This window comes from Sapajus apella, unplaced genomic scaffold (assembly GCF_009761245.1).
Source record: "Sapajus apella isolate SASKATOON/1434 unplaced genomic scaffold, GSC_monkey_1.0 scaffold126, whole genome shotgun sequence".
Lineage (NCBI taxonomy): Eukaryota > Metazoa > Chordata > Mammalia > Primates > Cebidae > Sapajus > Sapajus apella.
In genome coordinates this window covers 1,603,971-1,625,957 of record NW_022437066.1, presented here as the reverse complement: position 1 = coordinate 1,625,957, position 21,987 = coordinate 1,603,971, and the positions used below count along the sequence as shown (strand labels likewise).

Sequence of the window (21,987 nt, the reverse complement as noted above, 5' to 3'; positions counted from 1 at the left end):
CAACAAGGAACGTACTTGCCCAGGGGTCCTGGAAACGCCCGCATCTCCTCCTGCTCGGATGTGTGCTGCAGCAGGGCCTATGAGAGAGGGCCACAGGTCAGCGGCAGCGAGCGCCCATCCACCCGGCTGCATGGCTGGCCAAGCCAGGCACAAATGCGGCCTGTGAGAGGAGAGGACGGCCCGCCCACTGCCCCACCCGTCCCGCCCCTCCCCACAGCGGGTGAAGGGTCTGTCAAGGCTGTTACGTGGAGCATGGCCTGTCTGGGCCACAGGCATGATTTCAAACTTTATTTTAAGCAGTGAGATCCATTTCTTCTCTCCAGAGCCTCAAGCAGAATCCCAACACATGCGACAGAAGAGGCCTGCAGAAGCTGCAGGAGGAGGTGCATGCCAGCACCCCCTCACCTCGGCAGCGCTGGGCCCATCCACCCCACCCGCCACCCTCACATGCCCCCCTCCCCTTGGCAGCCCTGGGCCCATCCATCCCACCTGCCTCCCTCACCAGCTCCCGTCACCTCAGCAACACCCGGCCCATCCACCACACCTGCTCCACCTCCACCAGCGCCCTTCACCTCTACAGCACCGGGCCCATCCATCCCACCCACCCTCTCACCCACCACCCTCACCCCCGCAGCCCCAGGCCTACCCACCCCACCCGCCCCCCTCACCTCGGCAACACCACGCCCATCCACCCCACCCGCCTCTTTCACATGGGCAGTGCCAGGCCCACCCGCTACATCCATCACTGAAAAGTACCAATAAAGCAAACGTCCCCAAAACGAGGACAGAAAATGTGTAGTCTAACATCTAAGGCAGATGCTTACGATACTGCCTTCTAGGAAGAAAAAGACATCACCAAACAGAGCCAAAACCCTACAAACTGAATATTCACAGGAGTAAACATTTCCAAGAACACACATCCAGAGACAAGAACTGGCAGCTGAAGATGACAAACGGACGGAGCTCCCCGGGCGGCAGCGCAGGGACGCCGCACTTCTGCGTGCGCCATTACCTCCATGCTGTGGACCTCGACAAGGGCCGGCTGTCCTTCCGAAGGCAGATTGGGAATCACCTTGATAAGCTGACCGCCAGGGCCAAACCTGGCACAGACATGAGGCACTGAAAATTTCTCAGGAGAAGTTGGTCTTGATGAAACTACATTTAAAATAAATGAAAAAGAAACCATCAGGTTGTCACTGATGCTTCCGAGGCTAGACTTTCACTGTGCTCACACAACTGAAATCCTGTGTTAAGATTCACCAGGGTGAACTTCCAGCTCTAAGTCAACAGCTGTTTAACATCATGCTTACGGGTAGGACTTAGCATGTATCAGGAAAAGAGAAACATCTGACTCATTAAAAACGAGAGCTATTCCCTTGTATACCGAGACAGCTCCTGTGACACCCTCATGACACTGTCCTGGGGCTCAGGGCACCTGCTCCTCCCGGGCCTGGCCCACTCCCGAGCTCTCTCAGTTTCACAAAAGCAAATTCAGACTGCCATGACCACACAGCATGCAGCACGCAGCAAAAAGGACAGCAAAACTCCTCAAGCAAGAAAGAAAATAAGGAGCCAGGCACAGTGGTGCATGCCTGGAATCCCAGCACTCTGGGAGAATCCAAGGCAGGAGGATCACCTGAACTCAGGAGATCGAGGCCGTGACCGTGCCACTGCACTCCGGCCTGGGTGACAGAGCAAGACTCTGTCTCTTAATAAAATAAAAAGAAATAAAAAAATATTGTAAACTGAAACAATACTTTAAGAAAATAAGGCCGGGTGCAGTGACTCACACCTGAAATCCAAGCATTTTGGGAGGCCAAGGTGGATGGATCACTTGAGGTCAGGAGTTCGAGACCAGCCTGGCCAACATGGCAAACCCCCGTCTCCACTAAAAATACAAAAATTAACCAGGTGTGGTGGCACACACCTGTAATCCCAGCTACTTGGGAGGCTGAGGCAGGAGAATCGTTTGAACCTGGGAGGTGGAGGTTGCAGTGGGCCGACATTGTGCCACTTCACTCCAGCCTGGGCGACAGAGCAAGACTCTGTCTCAAAAAAAAAAAAAAAAAAAAAAAAAAAGGGAATTCAATCCACTGTTAAATTCTGTAACTTTACATATATTTCTGCAGTTTTCCAAGAAAAGGCACGTGAGCATCCTAGAAGGGAAGTCTGCCTGCGACACACAGGACAGCTGCAGGAACGGAGTCTCCAAGGGGAATGAGGAGCTCCCTCCTGCAAGACTGCTGAGCGAAGGGGTCAGTGATGGGGATGTGACTGGGCCGCCCAGAGCCTGAACGTGACTGTCCGGAGAGTCACACTGTAAGCACACAATGGGGCAGCCAGGTCAGCTCTCAGGCCTGAGACCAAACTGCAATCAAAGAGACAGTGTCGGCCCGTCCTGACATGCTCTGCCTCTGGGAAGGACGGATTGGGACAGAGCCATCCTTCTTCCGCAGGGAGGAGCCAGGCCAGGTCATCGCAATTCCAGTCCCAGCCCTGACTTCCGTGTTCGGATCCCGGGCTGGGTGGCGCCCCAGCGGGGTGACCCGGCATCCCTCCATCCTGCTGAGCACACACCTTGCTCCAAAGCCGGCCAGGCGGTGTCTGCAGGATAGCCATAATCTGGGAAGCCCGGGCCACTGCTGAAATTGCTGCGGTAGGGGCCGTAGGCGAAATCACCATGAAAGGAGCCTGGAAGAAGTGGGGCCTCGTAGGAACTGGCGGTCATGTTGTGGCTTCTGTAAATCTGACTCTTAGAAAACAAAGCAAACGGGCAGAATCAGCTCCCCAAGCAAGCAGTAAAACTTAAGGTGTACTGCAAAAAGGACAGTGGTTGTAAACACAGCTGTCTGCGTGTCTGTGGGTGCCGCCACGCACCTGGCGCGAGTGGGAGCTGAGGCTGCTGCGGTGGCTGGCCAGGCTGTGTGCGCTGTGCAGGCTCCGCGCCGACTGTTCGCTGTGGACGCTGTGCCGGTCCACCTCTTCCCCATAAGGGTCTCTATGGGGATCAGGGTCATCGTCAAAACTCCCCGTGAAGCGAGGGTCATATCTCCAGTTGCTGTCACGTTTCTCAGGCCTAGAGGAAGCCGGGGACAGAGTCGGGGGATGAAGTTCGGGAGGCCGTGTCCTCAGGTGCTGCACAGCTGCCCAGGAGCCTGAGCAGACCCCTGGGGCTGAGCCACAGCACACCACGCCCACCCTCAGACCCCTCTGACGCACGGCCGTAGAGAAGTACTACGCATGTGGCCCCAGTGTGGCCACTTATCTGGGCTGCAGGACACAACAGAGAAGAAAGGATGATGAGAAAGAGTGAGCCTGGACTCCCAAGTGCTCCTGAGGGGCTGAACTTTCCTCATGCTGAGGCCGGTCCTCCTCTACCAGCCCAAGCTGGGAACCCTGGGAGGCTCTGGTTCCTCCTTCCTTTCAGACAGGGACCAAAACATCAGGCAGCTGCTCCCACAAAGTACCACAGCTCTCTGTTACAACCCAGACCTGAGGGCAGAGCGGCACCAGCACGTCCCGGCTTCCCGGCCTCCTCCCGCCGGGGGCGCCCCACCAACCTGTCTCCGTAGGCAGAGTGCTCTCTCCGGTACGTGTCATACTCCGCCTCACACCAGTACCTCCGGTCATAGGTGCGGGGGTCCCTGGCTCTAGCATTGTAGTGGTAACGATCCCAGTGACCTGGATCTGTGAGCCAGGAATTAATGATCAATACAGTAACACACAAAAGAAGCTGCGCCTCGGATTTCACTAAAGCAGCGACACCACTCCAGGACTTAATGCTCAAGGATTCCTTGAGAAACCTAACTTCTCTCCTGGAAAGCAGACACATACCAGGAAGCCATGGGACCTGCAGGGCCCAGCCACCTAATGGCAACTGGCTGATTTTTCTTTCAATACCAGTGTTTTAGATTAAAAAGAAAATATCTTTAGAAAATATGCTAAATGACTTATTAAGTCATTTTTCTTTTCTTTTCTTTTCTTTTTTAAACAGAAATGGGGTCTTGCTATGCTGCCCAGGCTGGTCTTGAACTCCTGGGCCCAAGCACTTCTCCCACACCTCAGCCTCCCAAAGTGCTGGGATCACAGGCATGAGCCACTGTGCCCAGCCAGTTCTCTTTCGCGGTTACTGCTTTTTACTAGTTAATCCCCTGACTGTAAATTTTACTACTATTTCTTCTCCTCGATGTGACTCATAAGGTTTTCAAAAATAATCTCAATATCATAAGGTTACTTTAAAAGGGCTATAAACAAACTGGTATATCATTTTCAGCAAGTATTTTTAATAAGTATTATGAAGAAGTTCTTAAAAGGTCTTTTATCATCGTTTCTAAAGACGTCCTTCTTTTTAAAATCTGTATTTAAAACAGGTGCAAATATCAAAGAGGATATTTGATATCTGCCGAGGGGCTTCATGGGCCCAGAGCACAAGAGGCCACAGCCAGGGCAAGAGTAAAGGGGGGAGGCTCTTCCCATGGACACGGCCACTGTGCCGTACATGCTGCATGGAGGGCAGCGTGGCTGCAGCTGGACACCGCCAGGGAGCACCCAGGACGCTGCCCACTGGGCCCAGCCCATGTCCACACTGTCCCAGGCAGCAGCTGCCAGCCTCCTGTGGTCCAGGAGCACGGGAAACATGGCCGGTGGGACGGAGGAGATGGTTTTTCATTTCATTTCCTTTTCATCCGTTTATGTTGACGGAGGCACGTGTGGACACAGCAGCTCTCGAACTGCTGATGGTTATGCTTTGCCAGAAAATCAGAGAAATCTGCCAATATGACAAAAATGCATTCAAGCTATAATTAAGATATAATTCCATAATGAAAAATATCAACATAATTGTTTTCAAATACAAAGTATTTTCAGTATTTTGGCTCATAAAGAAGAGACTAACAAAAGGGGACATTTCCTGGAAGTCACCAGCAGGTGCTGCCTGGCCAGGGCTGCACGTCGTTGGTGTCTTTCGCACAAGGCCCCTGCTGGGCCAGCTGCCTGGGATTCCTCAACGTACCTCCGTAGCTGCACTGGCTAGAGTAGTAGCTTGCGTAGTAATCGCTTTGACTGCTCCATCCACTTTTGGAACCATAGTACCCTTCAGGATACCCCTGCCTGAAAAACACAGTCCTGTTAAAAAACAAATTTCCTATTTCTTAAAGTGTGACATCAGCCAATACAAATAATTCCCAAACAATAGGCATTCATCAAAGCACTTTGGTTGTACAAAAACTCCAATTAGAAAATCCAAAACAGTAGCAAGGATGAGACTGTGGCATTTCCCACCATACAGCTAGTTAAAATTTATCCTGGTAAAATAACTAAGAGCCATTCAGCCAAAAAGAACTGACCCTTTTTGTGTTCTCATTGCTGTCGCCAACATAAGTCAATGCTAAACAGGTCCCAGAATTTCTGATAGTATGCTCAGCAGAACACAAAACGGACTGAGGTTTTTTTTCTTGAGACAGGTCTCCCTCTGTTGCACAGGCTGGAGTACAGTGACGTGATCTCAGCTCAACACAACCTCCACCTCCTGGGCTCAAGGGATCCTCGCACTGCAGCTTCCGAGGGACTACAGGCACGTGCTACCACACTCAGCTAATTTTTTAGTATTTTTCACAGAGACAGTGTTTCACCATGTTGCCAGGCTGGTCTCGAACTCCTGGGCTCAAGTGATCCACCCATCACAGCCTCCTAAAGTGCTGGGATTGCAGGCGTGACCCACCGTGCCCAGCCTCACTGACTCATTCAAACAAAAATGCCAGCTTCACAGCCTCCACCGCAGACCACTGGCTGCTGGTGCTTCCCACACATGCGCTGGGTGCCCGTCGGAGCCTGTGCGTGTGCTCCTGCCTGTCGGAGCCTGTGTGTGCTCCTGGAGTAGGACTCTGATGGCCCCACGTCCCCTCAGGTCTCCTGGAGCTGACGTGGTATCAGAAAGGCTGGTTTTGTAGACCAAGCCATGATCCTGACTCTGGCTACAGGGAAAGAACAATCTAGTACAATGATCAGTATCAGACCTTCCGGTGCTTTCAAGATTCCTGAAAGGCCAACCTGGTAAACGTAGTGAGACCCATCTCCATAACACAATAAAACATTAGCCAGGCATGGTAGCACACACCTGTGGTCCCAGCTACTCGGAGGCTGAGGCAGGAGGATGGCTTGAGCCAGCAGGTTTTGAGGCTGCAGTGAGCTACGAGGGCATCACTGCGCTCCAGCCTGGCTAACAGAGTGAGACCTAAAAAAGACCCTTGAAAAGACTTAAGAGCATTTTATAATTTTCATACAATATTTATAGAGTGACTCTTCCCACGCCCCTTCAGGAGGCATCGTGGGAGCTGCACACACCCCACTGAGCTTGGTCACTTGGCCGGCGCAGCAGCTCTGCATAGACAGGGCTGTCGCTGGGCGGCACGGGGCCCAGCCCGATCGCCCCCACATCCAACTGCTCAGCCACAGTAATGAGCCCTGTCAACCGACAGCCTGAGCGGCCCTCTAGGGTCCACAACATTCACGTGCGCCACAGCAGCTTCTGGAGAAATTATCTGACATGGGGTGAAACCAAGGAGCCGCCGCCTCCTCAGCTGAGCTTTCCAACCCATCCTTCACCTGGGGCGACACAGTCTCAAAAGCGAACAAGGCTGAGACAGGCAGTGCCTGTGGGGATCTGAGCACACCGGGCCCAGAAAGGCGAGTCCATGACACACACAAGCTCCAAGATGGAACACACGTCAGACGTGCACTCCCCAGCCACAGCACAGGAAAGAGCAGAGAGGATTCTCAAGCCTGCGCAAACCGGGGCTGAAGGCAGCCACAGGATCCAAACCCGGGAAGGAAGAGGAAGCCTGCGGCTCCAGTGACAAGGCCACTCCTGTGGTGGTGACCTGACCCCGCCTCTGGTGACAGGCCTCTCCGTATCATGAGCTACCACTGGCCTCTCAGAATCGGTTTCTATGTGAGCCGGGCAGGGCGGCCAGCAGGAGGAGAACCGAAGGGTGGGAGCCCTCCCTGCTGTCTCTCCTCTGTGCTCTCGCCTCTCAGGGCTCTAGTAAACACCTGCCTGCTCACCCTCACCTGGACCTGGCAGGCTTTGAATCAGAATATGATCTTAACTTCAAACCCCACTTCCCAGGTGACAGGGTGACACACAGTAGCTCACAACTGGGAATTTTCTCACAACTACAGCCTCCTGAAAGGCAAAGGTTCACAGCGTCACCAGCTTCCTAAGGCGCCTAGAACATCCAGCTGTACACGGCCCAGCGCGCGCCCTCAGAGCTGAGGACGCCAGGGCCAGTGGCATGGGAGAGGGTCACAGACAGAGCCTTAGTCTTCAGATCACCTCCTAAAAGCCTCTAAGAATAAGCATGAGGAACCTTTCCAAAACAAGTGCAGGTACCAAGTCTTCATTGACAACTAGCTTCTTCTCTGTCACCAAGCTGAGGCAGTATTCCCCTGCAGGGAACCTCTATGTGCGAGACAGTCACTCTCAGACCTGACAAGGAGCAAGTGCAGCTCAGGCCCTGGAAGGCACAGCCAAGTGCAGCAGCCGGGACCCATACCCCACCCCGCTCAGGGCTCTGCACACCCCCCTTGCGGAAATGAAAATCCACAACAGCCTCCTCTGCTCTACGGCCCGGAGGACTCTGACCTGGCAGGAAGGCTTACTCACGGCTGAAGGCACAGCGCCACAGGTCTTTCCAAACCTTTTTTCTGTAATGGCAAACAGAGGCGTGGCTGGCCAGTACAGGGGACAAGCAGGCCAGGGACACTTGCCAGCATTCAAGCAGAGGAGGCAACGTCAAGGAGAAACAGGCTCGCCGGGTGTGGGGGCTCATGCCTGTAATCCCAGCACTTTGGGAGGCCAGGGCAGGAGGGTCCCTTGAGGCCAGGAGTTCGAGGCCAGCCTGGGCAACATGGTGAGACCCTCATCTCTATAAAAAAAAAACGAAGAAAATTAGCTGGGTTTGATTGGGCATGTCTGTAGTCCCAGCTTCTCAGGAGGCTGAAGTGGGAAGATCACTTGAGCTCAGGAGGTCAAGGCTGCAGTGAGCCAAGACGGCACCATTGCACTCCGGCCTGGACAACAGAGGGAGACCTGTCTCAAAAGAAAAAAAAAGGAAACACAGGCTTTCAGGCCCTGCTTTCTGGAGCCAGCCTGACAGGTCTAAGGATTAGACCTGAGTGACCAGTCCTCCCATGCCTCCGGAGCCGGGTGAAAAGCTGCTGTGTCTCTAGGGAGGCTGAATACCTCATTAGCAAATGGCTGGAGCAACAGATGTGCTCGGCCAGACGGGCTCACAGAGAAGTCAGAGGTGGCCTCTTTGCAGCCCTGTACAGGGTCTGGCCCCGCAGAGGTGGGGCCAAATGCTAACTAACCAGCACGGCTAATGACTGCCCGGGCAGTGTTCATTTCTGTTTAAAAAGACATCTACAATTTGTCCACACTGAAAAAATGTACACATGTTGGGTAAGTTTGTATGATTCCTCACAAATACAGAATTTTTCAAGTCACGAAGTTCTCCCCACAGCCAGCAACACAGACATGGGTCTGAGTATGACAGGCAGGCAGCCGGGGCGGGCACGGCCGCACCTGGGAGGTGGCCGCTCTGACGAGTGGCTGGCTCGGGAGCTGGGCCGCTCGGGCTCGGGGTAGCGGTAGTTCTCGGCGTAGGCGGACGCTGCGCTGTCGTAGGGCCTGTATCGAGGCTCATAGAGACCGTAGACGTCCTGTAGGAGGAAGCATGTGGGCCGCATTAGATACCAATCAAGAGCGAACTCATCCAACCACCAGCCTGAGCTGGAGACATCGCAGATGGCTGCCCTCCAGCGGGGGGACTGAGTGTGGCCCTTCCCTTACGCACGACTGCACGGACCTCCGAGGGCAGCCACCCCACAGGCAGCGGGGCCGGCCTCACACCCACAGCCCTGGCCCTGTTCAGGAGACCCCTCCCTGGATGGGCCCAGGGCACCAGCGTGTCAGCAGGCAACCGCAGCGGGCTGCGGCGACTTCTGGAAGGGGCTGTTAGGTTTCTGCTTCCTGATGGCTCCAATGAGGAGATGCCATGATCTGAACAATCCCTGCATCCTGCTTCGGACGCTACCTCAGTTAAGTCAGAGAACCGGGGTCCCAGTGAACGGAGCAACAGCCAGGAGCAGCCTCCAAAGGGGACTATGCTTCATTCTCGGGAGGCTTCTGCCCCATCATCAACCAATTCATGGCCACAGATCTGTCCCTAAGGGGGCCCACGTGGACACATGAAGATGTGAAGGTCCCCCTCAGGTACATGCCGGAATTCATTAATCTGGGCCTGAACGCTTCGACACTGCCGCTGTCTGGCAGGTAAAGTGAAATCACAGCAAAGCGGACTCATCCTTGGCCACCGCTGGACACCACGGCAAGAGGCACGGCAGGAGTGCACTCGGAAAGGGAGGTCAGCCTGCGGCGGGAGCTCTGTACAAAGGACATGAAGCCAGGCCACAGCTTCCCTCATTCTGCACCTGCTCCACCCCAGAGACCCCAGCAGAGCTCAGCATCCTTGTATGGAAATAAAACGTGCCTGGGCTTCTCCCAGAACCTACACAGGTCTGAGGGGTCGGGTGTGCACCTGGTCACACGCATACGAACCACGATGCTGAAGGCCATGAGAAGGCCCAGCCCCGTTCCCGGGGGTGGTACCCAGCCGGCCACGGCCGCCTTCTGACCGTGCGGCCTTCCTGTGCGGCCCGTGTCTGGTTTGGACTGGCCTGACATACTGCAAGACCGCGGTTCTGCAACCACGCAACCCTTCTACCTGGTACAATCAGCAAACCCAACCGCTGTGTGTTGAACTGGGTTACAGGGTAGAAAGGCAGGCAGCAATCAAAGGTGTGCACACAGACACTTTCCAAGCAACTGCAGGACTACACTGAACCTAACTTAAATGCCACTCATGAGCTCGTGTCCCTGTGAAAAGACGCACAGAAGATATCTTCTGCAGGAGCACGGCGGGTCCCCCAGCCGATGCCCGCGCCGCCCTGTGCTGAGAGCAGCCTTGCTCCTCTGGCACGTGCGGATCCTGCTCCAAAACTAATTGTTTTCCCTCAATGTTTTCACTGTGGGAGGCATTTAAAGGCCTCTGGCTATGCCCAATGCTTCTGCATTGGTTTTTTATGTCAAAACCACACAAAAGCTTCCAGAGGCTATCCCAGCTTCCCAGGGTGTGCAACAGAGCACCTCTGCAGACAGCCAGCAGGGGTGACAGGAAATGGAGGGCTCTTTTCGTCACATCGTAGCACGTGTTATAAGCAATTCAATATGTTAATGCATGGTGTGAACTGCTAAGGGTAGCCTGCGCTGAGAGAGCAAGCTCTGGGGCCCGCGAGCCCTGTCCCCAGGAAGCACTGCCGGGATGCTGCTCTCATGCCTGTGGGACCGTGGGTGACCTTGGAACCAAGCGAACAAACACTGCTAAGGAACAGGCTGTGAGGGAAAGAAACCCAACTGGTCACAGCAAGGAAAGAAATGGGTTCCACATGAGACTCAACTCTACCTGGTAATAGAGGGAGGCCGCGCCAGGCTCCGGCGGGTACGGCGAGGGGTACTGAGGCTGGTAGGTGTCGTACAGAGGCCGGTAGTAGTAGTAGGCGGCCAGGTCCGGAGGCGGCAGGCCCGGAGCAAGCACAGGCACCGGCTGTGGCCACGGCTGCTCTGATGGCACGGCTGCCTGGCTGGAGCCGGCGGACACCAGCGACACACTGGAGGACTGAGGCGGCCGAGGCGGCAGCTGCTGACCCGCGTCGGCCGGAGCCAGACTTGCTGGTGGCTGGGCTGAGTTCTGGGACTGCCCCTGTGCTGGCGGACTTTCTGGATTTGACAGCTCTGAAAACATGGCTTTGGGCACTTGTGGGGAAGAAGCCTGTTGCTGGGGGGCTTTTTCGAGGCCAGGCTGGCCCTGGGCATCTTTCACGACCTGCTGATAAAAACAGTCAGGGTTAGGCACCCCGGGCCCGGACTGTCTGGGATGACTGGCAGCAGCTTGCTGAGAAGCGAGGTCTTCAGGAAGGGATGGGTTTTCCACAGTCCTGCCTAGGCTAAAGTCCAGGGCTCCGTAAGCGTCTTCCTGGTGACTGGAATGGTTTGCCTTATCACCATCAGGCACGAGGGTGCAGTTCGCAGGTGGAACTAACACCACACTTGTGCTTCCCGCAGGGCTATTAGCAAACCCGGCAAGAGCACTTCCTGCCTTAGCATCCTTCTGACTTTCTGGAACCAGGTTCTCTGTAACTGGCTGGGATGGTGGTTGAACCAGCAAATTGGCAGGCTGATTAGAAACCATTTCAGAAGCACCAGAACCTTGCAGAAAATTACTCTGGGCAACACTACTAGGCAGAGACAAGCTAAGCACAGAGCTGGTTGGAATCCCAGACAGAGAAGCGTTCTCCCCAGAATCACCGCTGAGAGCCCAGCTGCTGACTGCGGGTCTATTCCCCACCAAAGTCTCTCTCCAGGACTGATTCTTCTCATTAGGGTTCGGTAAGGACACAGAAAAGTGAATGGGCTGAGCCAGATGGTAGCTGTGATCAGGCTGGGCAATCAAGACAGGCGGATTCTGCAGAGACTCAGTGGGCGGTGAGGATAACAAACTGGCATAACCAGAACTCGCCTGGGACTGAAGGGCCTCCTCTTCTCCCATTTTGGGAGGGTTCTCAAGGTTCTCAGAAGCACCAATGCCACCTCGGCTCTGCAAAGGGGCCGCCAAGCTTGGCTTCTGTGACCGCTGCCCGGACGCCGCCTCTTCTGGAGGCTGAACAACTTCAGGTGGCTGAGGTTTTGCAGGCACATAAAGCGCTGGGGCTGCAGGGGCCAGGAGGACGTTGCCTCCGAAGTCTGGCAGCTCGCTCTGCGCCCACAGAGTCGTCGCTGGGCTCTCGCACTTCCTGGGCCCCTGGGCCCTGGCCGAAGGCCTCTTCTCAGGGGCTGGATTCACAGTATCCAACAGCGGTGCCCCTGTGTGTGGAGCCATGTGCCCGGGTTCCGTGGCAGAGCTGAGAGGCAGAGGGCAGGCCTGGGGTGCACAGAGGGTCTCCATGTTGTCTGGTGGCTGCTCCAGGTTGCCAGGGGAAGCACCAGGCAGGGCAGCAGCTGGTCTGCGCTGCTTCTGCTGGGCACAGGTCTCCCTTACTTCACCCACCACATTGGCGCGATCTGCCTCAAATGGTTTTACCCCAACTAAGTGGGATTTTACTGGTTCAAAAGAGCTATTTGCACTTGTCTGAAATATTCCTGTGGGTTTTGGGGGGCTTGGGGTTGAAGGCTGGGACACACTGCCACGGTAATTCTGGCTCACAGTGGTCTCATCTGTTTCGCCTCCTATGGGAGAGGAATCAATTTGCTTAAAAAAACTACCTGAAGCTTCCTCCTCGGGTTTTCCAACTTCTTGCTGAATGAATGTGCCCACCAGTTCCTGGGGCCTGGCTGAGCTCGAAAGCCTCGTGTGGCTTCTGCTGCTATAGCCAGATGCCACGCCGTCAGGGTTCACTACGTGCACTGTGGCATCAGGGGCTCCGGCATGGCACACAGCACCATGCCTGGGCACTGCTGGCCCAGGAAGGGGCCCACATCTGAACTGGTCACTCGGGGAAGAAGAGTCCAAATTGAGGGGCTCACTTGGCAGAACTTCCTGATTCTGAATGAATTCTAAGTTCTCAACATTCTCATACTGCGAGCCGTTGGTGTCCAGCACCCCTGTGCCCGCTGCATCACCCCACACATCACCAGCGGCCTCACTGCTGGCACCTGGGAGAAGGGCCTGGCAGAGGCCGCCTGCCCCCGGGTGTGCAGGTGGGAGTGGATGGCCCAGTGCAGAGCTGCAGCGGAAATCGTCAAAGTCTGCCTGACCAGATGAGCCCGCCTTTTCAGACGACAGATTCTCCTCATTTTCTGTCTCTTCCCCTTGGAAAAACATCGCCAGAGCTCCCGAGTCTGCTTCCAGCGGGGCGCGGCCAGGCCCTGCCCCCAGTGGATAGTGCGAGTGGTTTTCTGGGCTATCTCCCTGGGCAAGGCGGTTCACAAGAGCAGAGGCGGGCCGGTGCTCCTTCTTCACTCCTGGATTCTGCCTGAGCTCCGGGCTTGCCCAATTATTCACAATTCTAGGATTTTGCCTAAATGAAGTATTTTCAGGGTCAAAGTTACTGGCCAGGTGGCTTCCACTTTGCAAATGGCCCACCTCGTCTCTTCCGTCAATGGCCAAGGCGGCCGGGGGAGCCACTAGCGGGCTGTGTTGCTCGTGACCAGGGCCCTGATGCAGGATGGACGGAGCAGGGAAATGAGGAATGCCGGTGGCACCAGGCATCCCGCTCTGAGTGGGTCCTTCAGGGCAGGGTGAACGATGTTGCCCTGAGGGCTGCACGGGCCCCCACTGTCCCGGCATCTGCAGATGAGGCTGGGGCAGGGAAGGTGACGCCGCTCGGGTAACCACACCGTCATGTGGGTTTTGCCTGCTTAGGGGTCGGTCGAGCCCAGGTGTGTTCCCCTGAGGATGGCCCCCATGAGACGTTTCGGGATCCACTCCTGGAATGCAGTGAGGCGGATGTGGCGGGGTCTGAACTTCAGGCTCTGACCTGGGACCGCCCTCTGCACTTCTGTTCAGCTCAGGCCCATGAGGTGCTGAAGATGCTGATGTACCAGAAAGCAGAGTGGCATCTGCTCTGGGTTGTGGCAGAGGTCCCGGCAGGGGCCCGCAGGGTCCCTGAGAGCCGTCCCTGGCTTGCGTGTGAGGCATAAGCAAACCGGGCTGCTGAGAAAACCCAGGGGCAGCTGGGCCCTGCAGGACAGGTGGGCTGCTTTTGAACGGCGGTGTGCTTTGGAGCGCCTGTCTACTAAAAGCAAACGGATCTGTCACCGGCTGCAACGGGCAAGTGGGCGGAGCCACTGGTGCACTGTTATTCGCTCGCCTCCTATAAGGGCTGCCAGCCCAGAACATGCTCCGAGGGTTCCCGGCTGGGGGTGGCCCAGCAGCGCCAGACGGGACCGCCTGGGGTGGCGGCTGCATGACTACTCTCTTGCACAGGTAGATGCCACTTCCGGAAGGAAGCACGGTACAGCTTTTCCTTAAGTGGAGCTGAAAAAGAAAAAGAGAAACTCAGCATAAAATCCATATATTCAAAGTCCTCGCTGCAATCAGGAAAACTAAGGAACAAGGGAAACACTGAACGTGATTTCACGTCATTTAAATCCCAAGGACTGTCTCTCCCTGACACCCCCACCCCAGCAGAGAACACCTCTCCTTGAGGAGCTGCTCTGAGAGCTCTGGGGGGCAGTGGACAGAGCAAGAGCCCTGGCGGAGCCGTGAGCTGGCAGAATATGCCCAGATGGCCATTCCCTCCTCTGGGACCCTCTACTCAGAAGGCTCATCACTGCCACAGACCCACGCCACACCGGCAGGGACAGTGTGGAACCTGACCACTGGTGTCACACGCTACCAGACCCACAGATTTTCAACATTTTCTAGATCCAGGAAGAGCCAACTCTTCAATTAAAAAAGAAAAACTGGCCAGACGTGGTGGCTCATGTTTGTACTCCCAAGACTTTAAGAGGCCAGGTAGGGAGGACCACTTGAGCCCAAGAATTTGAGATCAGCCTGAGCAACAGTGAGATTTCGTTTCTACAAAAAATACAAAAATCAGCCAGGCGTGGTGGGGCACACCTGCGGTCTCAGCTACTCAGGAGGCTGATGCAGGAGGATTGCTTGATCCTGGGAGGTCAAGGCTGCAGTGGGCTATGACAGCACCACCGCGCTTCAGCCTGGGCAACACAATAAGACCCTATCTCAAAAAAAAAGAAAGCAAAACTGCATGTCATACATCCCGTACATGTTCATTTTAAATTTCAAATTATAAAAGTTTAAAATCCATTCTTCCATTTTCTCTGATGAAAGAGCATTAAGAATAGTTACCAAAGCTACAAAATAGCCTGGGTGCAGTGGCTTATGCCTGTAATCCCAGCACTTTGGAAGGCTGAGGTGGAAGGGCCGCATGAGGTCAAGACCAGCCTGGGCAACATAGCAAGACCCTGTCTCTACAAAATAAGAAAATCAGGCAGACATGGTAGCACACACCCATAGTCCCAGGAACTCAGGGGGTTAAGGTGGGAAGATCACTTGTGTCCATGAGTTCAAAGCTGCAGTGAGCTCTGACAGTACTACCGTAGGCGAGTCTGGGCAACAGAGCAAGGCTGTCTCTACTTAAAAAATAAAAACAAATAAAAAGTGACATAATACTTTTCTAAAAAGCACTGAAAAATAAATATGTTCATCTAAATGCCTTTTCTCTCACCACTTCATAGGTCTCATGTTTTGTGACTGGCTTAAGGTCTCAAAGTGCCACCAGCAAGACAGCGCCCCCTTTGAACTGGAGCTGTCACTACACCTGGAATGAAAGCTCCAAGGAAACTGAACGCAGCTTTACAAGTGACAAGACTGGATTCCAAAATTTTCAACAGACAGAATTGCCAACAAACCTCTCGCAGAAAACAAAGTGGCAAAAACCTTCATCAGCGTTTTTTTGGTTGCTGTTTTTAAAAAATATATAGTAAATACAAACTTGAATGGTTAACACGAACTCTTAAGGCAAAAATTCACGTGCTGTATCTTTAGGAAAGTTCTTTTCTTTCCATCAGTCTTTCTTCTTCTCAGCACCACCCTCATGAACAAACAGGCAAGTTTAGCCGATCAAAGGAAAAATGAAACCCAAGGAGAGAATTCTTGGGAGGGCTCTGGGGTTTCATCCCCACATTTCTGCAGACCTATATTGTTTTTGTCCTTGGAAATCTTTCTGATATTCAGATAAAAGAGGAAAACACTGGCCAGGTACAGTGGCTCACACCCGTAATTCCAGCACTTCGAGATCCAGAAGGGTCACTTGAGTTCAGGAGTTTGAGACCAGCCCGGGCAACACAGTGATACCCCATCACTGCAAAAAAAAAAAAAAAAAAAAAAGCCAAGCATGGTGATGCATGCCTGTAGTTCCAAGTTACTTGGGAGGCTGAGGAGGGAGGATTGCTTGAGCCAGGGTGGTTGAGGCTGCAGCAGTGAGCCTCGTTCACGCCACGACACTCTAGCCTGGGTGACAGAGCGAGACAATCTCAAAAAAAAAAAAAAGATGATGATGAAAACATTGATCGATGCATTTTAAGTAAAGTATTTACAAATTAAAGTTCCTGTGCTGACTGACCTAAGAACTAGTCCTATCAACCTACTGCACCAACACTGTTACTGTTAATGCTTGCACATGCTCTCTCTGATGCCAACAGGGGACCGTTTCCAACTGACAGGCACCTGGAAACCCACCTGATGCTAATGGAACTCTACTATCAGGAGCAGTGGCAAAGCCTTCACTGAGTTCTAGGCTCTCATTTGAAACGAAGAATGTTCACAGCTCTGTCTTATACGGACTGAAAGGAGAACAGGGAGAACATCTCCCTCCTATCTGTGGACCGGCGTTCTCTTCCACTTGGTCCAACCAGCTGCAGAGCCACAGCAACCTGCAACCGCAGCCAGAATCCGAACTTCCAAGCTGTCTTGGAGCTCCGCTGCCAGAACAGGGGTCCTACATCATCTCTCGAGACATGGCCTGACCCCAGGAAGATCCTTTCCATCCTCAACAGCTTTTGTTTGTTTGCTCTAAACACAGAGCAGGGGCCTCGAGGTTTATTCCTCGGCTGCTGCTGTGACAGCGAAACTGGGCATTCGAGTGAGTGGCTCGAAGCAGCCACGTCTCTTTCTGCAATGTGTTTTTATTACCAAATGAGTGAATCAATGTGATTATTTTTTTCCTAAAACCGTGGCTTTAATCTTATGAGATTCTACTCACGGTAGATTCTGGGATGTCCTAATCCCAACTGCTGTTTAACAGGGGAATCTTATCAGAATCCACATTTCATTGGTTTATACTTAAATGCTTTCCTTCTTGACACTTTCTTAAAATTATTCTGCAGCTCTCCTCCTAGACTAAGAACTTTTTTTTTTCTTTTGAGATGGAGTCTTGCTCTGTTGCCAGGCTGGAGTGCAGTGGCATGATCTCGGCTCACTGCAACCTCTGCCTCCTGGGTTCAAGCAATTCTCTTGCCTCAGCCTCCTGGGTAGCTGGACTACAGGCATGTGCCACCATGCTCGGCTAGTTTTTTGTATTTTAGTAGAGACAGAGTTTCACACAGGATGGTCTCCATCTCCTGACCTTGTGATCCACCCGCCTCGCCCTCCGGACACGCTGGGATTACAGGTGTGAGACAGTGCGTCCAGCCCAACTAAGAACTTTGTAAATAGCAAACGCTATCACTTATCTACAAAGGAACATTCCAACCCTCATGCTCCCTAAATGGGAGCTTTTTAGCAACTCGCCAATTTCATTTGGAACAATCTCATGACCTGAACTGATTTTTATCTTTTTCTCTACTCACCAGGAGAGAGCAATGCCGCTGCCTATCACCTATGTCACCGCTACAAGGGATCTTACTCAAGTCATCTAACTCTTTCACTGTTTCAAAGAGGCCAACTGATCTTGAAGATGCAGTATTCATAAACCTAGCTAGTCAGTTAAATTGCCTTGTAACCCTATGCACACCTAAGCACAACTCTTTTCAGTAGAGTTCTGGCTACAGGACTGAGGTAAACACGCACATACCCTTCTCTCACTGCCACTGGCCTCACATTTTAGGTGAGGAAAACAAGAGTGTTCCAGGAGGCCTCTAAGCTTACCTGCTGCCCACAGTCTCCCTCACGGTGGCAGCTGGTGACTCCCTGTCAGACTATGGGATGCTTAACACAAAGACATGATAAACTCCAACTCTTCTAAGTTAGAATCGCAAGCACATACAGTTAGGTGTTGAAGACGACGCCAGCGGCAGAGGCAGCCAGCAGCCTAGCACTGCTGAAAATGACCAAGACCCAGAAGGACACCCTGGTATTCATGAAAGATATTTACAGAAGAAGAAATCATACTGACATTTACCCACTACCATGGCTTCTCGCTAGGTTTGACAGCAAAAAAAAAAAAAAAGAAAGAAAAAGAGAGAGAGAGAGAAGGAAAGAAAGAGAAAATGTACCCACTGCCTCAAAGAAAACTTTCAGTACAATTTTGAGACTCACTGTAGTAACCACTATTAAGAGTAAACGAGGAACAGGGAACAAGAAAGAAACGCTACTTTGCCTCTTTTCTGCCAGATACCAGCACCGGAAAAAGGAGACGGGGAAAATGCAGGGAGGCTGCTTTGTGCTGAAACTTGCAAAAGTATCACTCTGGGAAGAACTGTCTGCGGTTCTGTTTGCTTCGTACTGTCACATGGGGGATGGGAAATACCTCTTTGGTTAACATCGGCATCATACACGTAAAACGCAATCTTAATATACAGCCCACACCCAGCCTACAAGCCACTTAAAAGTGTTCCTAAGCGAAGCAGCGAAAGCCGACTTTAAGTGGCTCTGCTGCTTCTGAAGGCTCTGCTGTGACACTTCCATCACAAAGGGGCGAGCCGGATCACACGCACTCTAACCCTCGGCCTCCGTTGCAACACCCTGATCGCCCCATCAAGAAGCCACAAGCAAACAACTCTGCTCCTTGGTTCAAACGTAAATGTCTCTTCACCAGCATCGCCAAGGAAGCCTTCGAGCCGGCGAGGACAAGGCACGTTCATTTGAAAACCTGGGGTTTTACGAGCGGTGCCTGGGGTAAGCCTCCCGCCGCGGGTACCGGCGTCACCGCAGCCCAGCCGGGTCCACGTCAGCCCTGCGAGTCCCACGGCGGCCCGCGCCGCGCCCGGCCTCCCGCTCCGGCCCGCGGACCCCAGCGTCTGTCCCCTCGCCCGGCCCCGGCGAGACCCGAGCTGCGCCGCCCGCTCGGGGCTGGGCCTCGCCGCCTCCCCTCCGCCGCGCCCCGGCCTCCACTGCCTGGCTCCGCCGGCCGGCCTCCGCCCTCCTCCTCCCGCGCTCGCCCCCTCACCCGCGCGGCAGAGACCGGCCCCTCAGGAGCCGCGGGCGAAAGCCCACCCGGCGCTGATGACGAGCGCAGACACGGCAACCGCCGCAGCCATCTTGGCACATCCGGCTCCGGTCTCCGCGGCCGCCGCGCCGCCGACGTGTCCGTCTTGCGACATCAGCGCGCGCCCCGCCCCCGGCCCCGCCCCCGGCCCCGCCCCTCGGCTCGGCGGCCCAGACGCGTTCTCATTCAGCCCTCCGCGGCCCATGCCTCGTCCCGGGCCCTCGCCGGCGTCCGTCCGCCTCAGCCCCATCTCTGTCCCGCCCCCTCTATCCCCGCCCTCGCCGGCGTCCGTTCTTCCCCGCCTCATTCTTTCGTCCCGCCCCCTTGGCCGCGTCCCCCGCCCGTCTTTCCCCGCCGCATCCTGTAGTTCCCTCCCCCTCGGCCCCGCCCCTCGGCCGTCCTTCCCGGCCCGTGGCCCCGCCCCCCGCCGGCGTCCGTCCGCCGCCTCAGCGCTTGGCCCCGCCCCTCGCCACCTGCCCAGCCGGACGCGCCGGGGCCGCCCCGGGACGTCGCCTTGGTTACGCTGGCTCTTTCTCCCAGTGTTTTTTCGTTTTAAGATGTGAGAAGAGATGGGATTCTTCAGTCAAGGCCACAAGGGGGAAATCAGTCTGCAGCACCGATGCCAGCAGTCTCACGCACCGAGAACGGCTACTCTGCCTCACTCAGAAGCGCGGGGCCCTCACGCGGGCGCGCTCCTCTCATTCTTCCGTTGGGCCGGGAGGCTGGAGGGCAGGCGGCGGCGGCGGCGGCGCATGCGCCGAGGGCGGTAGGAGCTGCGGGCCGCCGAGGGCCGACTGCGCCTGCGCGCTGGTTGCCTGGCTACGGCGCGATCGCGGGCCCCGAGCGGCGCCGGAAGTTGGTCGACAGCGACCGTCAGTGCCCGTCCCGCGTCCTGGGGTTCCCCCGGCGCGTCCTCTGCAGGCCGTTCGCTCCGCAGAGGCCCCGGCGGGGAAGGGCGGCCCGGCCACCGCGCGGAGCCCGGCCTTCGCCGACCCCCGCAGAAGGACGCGCGGGCTCCGCGTCCCCGAGCTCCGCCCCGCGCCCGCGCCGCGCCGGGCCCTCCCACGCCCACCCCGGCCCCGGCCCCGGCCCCGGCCCCGCAGTCCTGCCCTGGAGCGCGGTTTTCCGGCTTCGTCTCCTTGGCCGCCAGCCCCGCGCGGCCCTGGGGTCCCAGCCCTGGCCTAGTGCACGCTGGTGGTGAGTGGGCGCTCGGGCGCCCGGAGCGACCCAGCGGCGGGGCGAGGCGGGTGGGTGCCCCTGCCCCTGCGACGGCCAGGCCAGGCGGCATCACGCCCCCGGCCCCCGCGGAAGATCGCAGGGAACGGTGGGCGCTGTCATCTGTGCCCTGCGTTTCCGGAGGAGCCCAGGGAGGCTGGGCGGGTGAGGAAGCGGCCATCCATGTGCGGCCCACTCACCTGCACCCCTCCCTTGAGAGGGCCGGGAGGAGCCGCGGCATTCCTCTGCAGCTCCTTCCAGAGGGCAGGCGCCGTGGTGGGAGTGCCCGCCCGAGGGCATCGCCGAGGCTGAGCTCCCAGCAGCGGCGGAGGTCCTCCCTTTGGGAGCCACCCCGGTCCCCAGCGGGGCGGGAGACTGGTACCTGTGCCACGCCAGCAGAGCCCCAGGCGGTGCCGGGAGAGGTTCGGCCCGGCTGACGTGGCACCAGGGCCACTCTGCTCAGCTAACATTTGCCTTTCCGGAGTCAGATTCCTGCCCTGTTTGAACAGAGTTAGGGAACACGTGGTAGGGCGCAGCCCCAGACCGCTGGGCGAGGCTGCAGTGACAGCCCCACTGCCTCCGTCTTTCCGGTGGTCCAGGCGCTCTGCACCCTTCGCTTAAGAAGGTGTCATTATTAGCGCTTCCCAAAGAGGGGAACACAGAAGTGGGTGCAAGTTGAGTTCAAAGAACCCAAGAGCCAAGAGCCCAGGACTCGACCCTCTAGGTTCCTCCGGAACCCTGTGGTCCCACGCAGATGGGCTCTAACCCTCGGAGGCCATAGCTGCAGAAGCCAACCCTGCCCTAAGCATAAAATGGAAGGTCTCTGGACCCCAGGGCAGGAGCCCCAGGGCAGGGATGTTAGAAAGCAGCTTATGGTGGCTCCTAGGGGTGTGGAGCACCATATCACCTGCAAGGGATTGGCCGTCTTTCTTCCCCTCCTCTCCCTAATCCTAGGAGTGCATGGACACAGCTCTCAGCAGTCTGTGGCCTGATGTGGAATAGAGGGTTCCTGCACCCTACACCTGAGCCCATCCAACTCTGGGCTCTAGACTGTTCCGCCGAAGGCCCGGCCTGCCCCGAGACGCTGTGTGCCTATTCTCAGCATCAGGTCCTGGCGGCTAAGATAGAGCAGCATAAGCACCTAAACACTTCAGGGCTGAGATGGGTGCTGCTGATCCGTGTGTCAGGACATCAGGCCTGGTGGGGGCAAATGGCGACATCAGGTGAACAGCTGCGAGCCACGGGCCTCCTGCCAGTGCTGGGAAGGGTCCCGTCCGTGGTGGCCATTGCCATTCCTGGCGGAGGTTCATTGCCTTTGGCTGCAGCATCCACTGGTTTCTCCATCCTCCCAGTCTCTGCCCCGCTCACACTTGGAGGCTGGACACAAAAGTCACCACCTCCCTGAAGCCCCCCTAGGTGGGCCAGAATCAGCACCTGGTGCAAAACTCCGTGGCCACTGCTGTACCGCATTATGCAGAGCACACCGGACAGGCTCATGCGCGTCCAGGCTGTGCCAGGAAACCCTCTGCCCTTGCGTCTTCACAGCCGTGCTCACAGCGTGTCCTTGGTGCCTCTGTCTGGTCAGCTCCTCCCGTTAGCCATGCTGTCCAGCACGGTGGCTGCTGGTGCGTGCTGTCAGCGTGAGCTGCGCTCTAAGTGTAAACTACGTGCTGGCTTGTGAAGGGTACAAATATCTAATCAATCATTTTTTATTGCACATTAAATTGACTATCTTGGAGGTATTAAATAAAATACTATTAAAATCTA

The 21,987-nt window shown here is 55.6% G+C and overlaps 2 protein-coding genes across 11 annotated transcripts in view; one reads left to right on the top strand and one right to left on the bottom strand.

The window, feature by feature from the left end:
* The window catches only part of SEC16A (SEC16 homolog A, endoplasmic reticulum export factor), a 34,556-nt gene extending 20,463 nt beyond the window's left edge, over nucleotides 1–14,093 (bottom strand). For all 10 annotated transcript variants that reach the window (XM_032261736.1, XM_032261738.1, XM_032261741.1 and 7 more), the window contains exons 1-8: nucleotides 10,524–14,093; nucleotides 8,585–8,721; nucleotides 5,012–5,109; nucleotides 3,561–3,687; nucleotides 2,878–3,076; nucleotides 2,578–2,752; nucleotides 1,013–1,155; nucleotides 16–77 (exon numbers count right to left, since the gene is read on the bottom strand). In XM_032261736.1, coding sequence (XP_032117627.1) covers nucleotides 16–77; nucleotides 1,013–1,155; nucleotides 2,578–2,752; nucleotides 2,878–3,076; nucleotides 3,561–3,687; nucleotides 5,012–5,109; nucleotides 8,585–8,721; nucleotides 10,524–14,024 — 4,442 coding nt within the window. In that variant the 5' untranslated portion in view covers nucleotides 14,025–14,093. The remainder of the gene's footprint in view (nucleotides 1–15; nucleotides 78–1,012; nucleotides 1,156–2,577; nucleotides 2,753–2,877; nucleotides 3,077–3,560; nucleotides 3,688–5,011; nucleotides 5,110–8,584; nucleotides 8,722–10,523) is intronic.
* Nucleotides 14,094–20,232: 6,139 nt separating this feature from the next.
* Nucleotides 20,233–21,987, top strand: CUNH9orf163 (chromosome unknown C9orf163 homolog). The gene is given in 5 exon segments (XM_032261851.1): nucleotides 20,233–20,521; nucleotides 20,524–20,560; nucleotides 20,562–20,796; nucleotides 20,799–20,890; nucleotides 20,892–21,987. Coding segments are annotated over 5 exon segments (576 nt in total). The 5' UTR covers nucleotides 20,233–20,403; the 3' UTR covers nucleotides 20,986–21,987.